Source organism: Moschus berezovskii, chromosome 3 (genome assembly GCF_049115385.1).
Source record: "Moschus berezovskii isolate FMDL1 chromosome 3, NW_MosBer_1.0, whole genome shotgun sequence".
Taxonomy (NCBI): domain Eukaryota; kingdom Metazoa; phylum Chordata; class Mammalia; order Artiodactyla; family Moschidae; genus Moschus; species Moschus berezovskii.
The window spans coordinates 62,297,568-62,300,067 of NC_142462.1; the positions used below are offsets into that span (position 1 = coordinate 62,297,568).

At 31.0% G+C, this 2,500-nt stretch overlaps 1 protein-coding gene across 2 annotated transcripts in view; it reads right to left on the reverse strand.

Annotated features, from left to right (window-relative positions):
- Positions 1-2,500, reverse strand: part of FOXP2 (forkhead box P2) — a 341,699-nt gene that overhangs the window by 50,834 nt on the left and 288,365 nt on the right. For both annotated transcript variants that reach the window (XM_088834526.1, XM_055420840.2), the window contains exon 10: positions 1,181-1,268. In XM_088834526.1, the coding sequence (XP_088690652.1) occupies positions 1,181-1,268 (88 nt within the window). The remainder of the gene's footprint in view (positions 1-1,180; positions 1,269-2,500) is intronic.

The following is a 2,500-nucleotide window of genomic DNA, read 5'->3' on the forward strand; positions in this document are numbered from 1 at the left end:
CCCCTGCAATCTGCCATCATCAATCTAATTCAATAGAGTGACAGAGACCATGCAGTGTGAAACGCTGAACTCTGACTCAGAGTAGGCATCTACACTTGCACTGGGTCTCATTACAAGTGACGGACCTTACTTCTCCATCAGTCAGACACAGCAGACGAAAAAAAAAAAAAAAAGGAGGCATAATTGGTCACACTGCAGACTGTCTCATCAGCCGAACTCTTATGTTTTAGTCTACCTTTTATAAATGGTAAACAGGTTCACAAAAAAGCTTTTTAAACAACAGCAGCAATGGTGCTTTTTATGTGTTCTTGATATTTCTACAAGTCAAAATATTTTTAGGAGCTCCTTGGAAAAAAACAATGACATTTATGTGTTCAGTGAATGATGAATTTAAAACAATTTAAGATGTAGCAAAGTGTGAAGACAAAGAAATTGTATGCTTAATTAAATGAAACAAGGTATTGGTTTGATTGAGAAAAAAATCATCATTAAGATGAAATATTAGAAGAAGACTTAGAGGGTTAGGAAAAATGCAGCAAAAATGATCCTGAGGGGGATACAATTGCTTTCTGATCAGTTTTATAAGCTCTATTTATTTTTGGGCAAATTCTGTTTCAATATTAACAGTAAAGTCTTTTATTTAAGTTAGCAACATTTGATACAATACACATATTACCATCTGTGACATTATAAATGATTTGCCATTATTCCAAGACAAGGATTCTTGTAAGTTCTTCAATTAAAAATACACTAGAGGTAGAAAAGAGAAAGACTTTTTTTAGAGTATTACATTGTAGGCATGATACTATAAAGGCTTTTTGCTATAAAATCTCATTAAAAAAATCAAGATTAGCTCATGTAAAAACTGTTTCTGCGATAAAATCATATCCAATTGGGTGTTTTGACCTAAACTTTCTTAGGGAAAACTCAGATATGACTCCTTTGAGATAGCCAAATGTATATGATATAGTCTAAAGATGATAGTACGTCTAAGTGGTAAGTAAGTACATTAAACTACAGCAATCCATCCTGAGATATCAATCATTTCTATCACTATAAACAATCTAAAATTCCATCTATTTCTATGCATTATTGTGTTAAAAGACACAGGATTTGCCCGGCACTTGATTTAAAGACCAGAAGTCAGAGAAAGGAGTCCACTAAGGAGCCCTTGACAAACCTGTATCTCTAACTGCTGAACCACCTGCATTTGCACTCGACACTGTGCAGTGCTTCGGTCATCCAACGCATGCTCGTTGTTAAGGTGCCTAAACAAATACACAACACAAAGCAGAACGTTAAGCCAGGGCTATCTCAGTAGCATATGTTCCACTTAGAACCACTTGACACCACATTTCCTCCATACTGGGAAAAAATAACACTTTGAAATGATATTAAAAAAAAGTTAAATATGCTGATGTGCTTAGTGAAAATTATTTATGCAATGTAAAGATACCCTTCAAAGAGTAGAAAATGTAACTCTCTCTAAGCTTATCAGTTATTACAAAAAACTTTTTCCCATACTATTTTCAGAATAATAGTAGAAATCACTAAATATATTTCATATAGTCATGTCTTTTTTTTTTAAAGGGCACCTTATAAATACATGAACCAAAAGTAAATCTAAAGAGAACAAAGACAATTCTCTATTCCATTTTTCTTTAGATAATTTTGGCTTCTATATGTTATTTAGTGAGCAATGCCTTATGTTATTAAGATGTGGTGTGAATGAAAGACAACAAATTATCATCCCATAGTAACATAAAACTCAGAAAGAATGATCACTTGCTATTACTAATAATTAAACTGCATTGAAAATTCTGAGAATCAGAAGCATCAAGATTGACATTTCATGTCTAGTGTCCTATTTAGGATACATCTATCTTAATCTTACAAAAAAAGTAGGGAGAGATAAGACATTCTCATTATCTTACTCTGACCTTGATTACATGCTAGTCTATTATTATTTCATAATGCTTAAAAAGATTTCTTTAATGAGTCATATGTTGATACATCAAAAGTAATTTAGTAGAGAAGCATCTCCAATGAATAAGAACATATTCAATAATATATACTTTATAATATATCATTTATTTGCTGCCTCCTAAAATTAAAAAAAAAATCTTCAATCAATTTAATATCCTTTGGTGTGTCTATTTCACCAATAGACAAACTAAGACAGCAATTTTAAAAATATTCTCACCAATGCATCTAAATAAAACATAAACAAATTATTCACAAATTTAAATAAGAATTTACATATTTATCCATCTGGGTTCAAGTATCATTTAGGAAAGTATACTAGTCTAAAAAGTTTAATGCAGTCCTCATTTTACTAAAATTCAGCAAAAATACTTCTGTGCCCATTCAAATTATTTACGTCCATTTCTTAAAATTAACAGAGTCAACAAATACATAGATGGACAAATATATAACACACATAAAGAAGATTTTAAATGGTATTTATGAGCAAGAACTAACAAATACATAATAAAATATA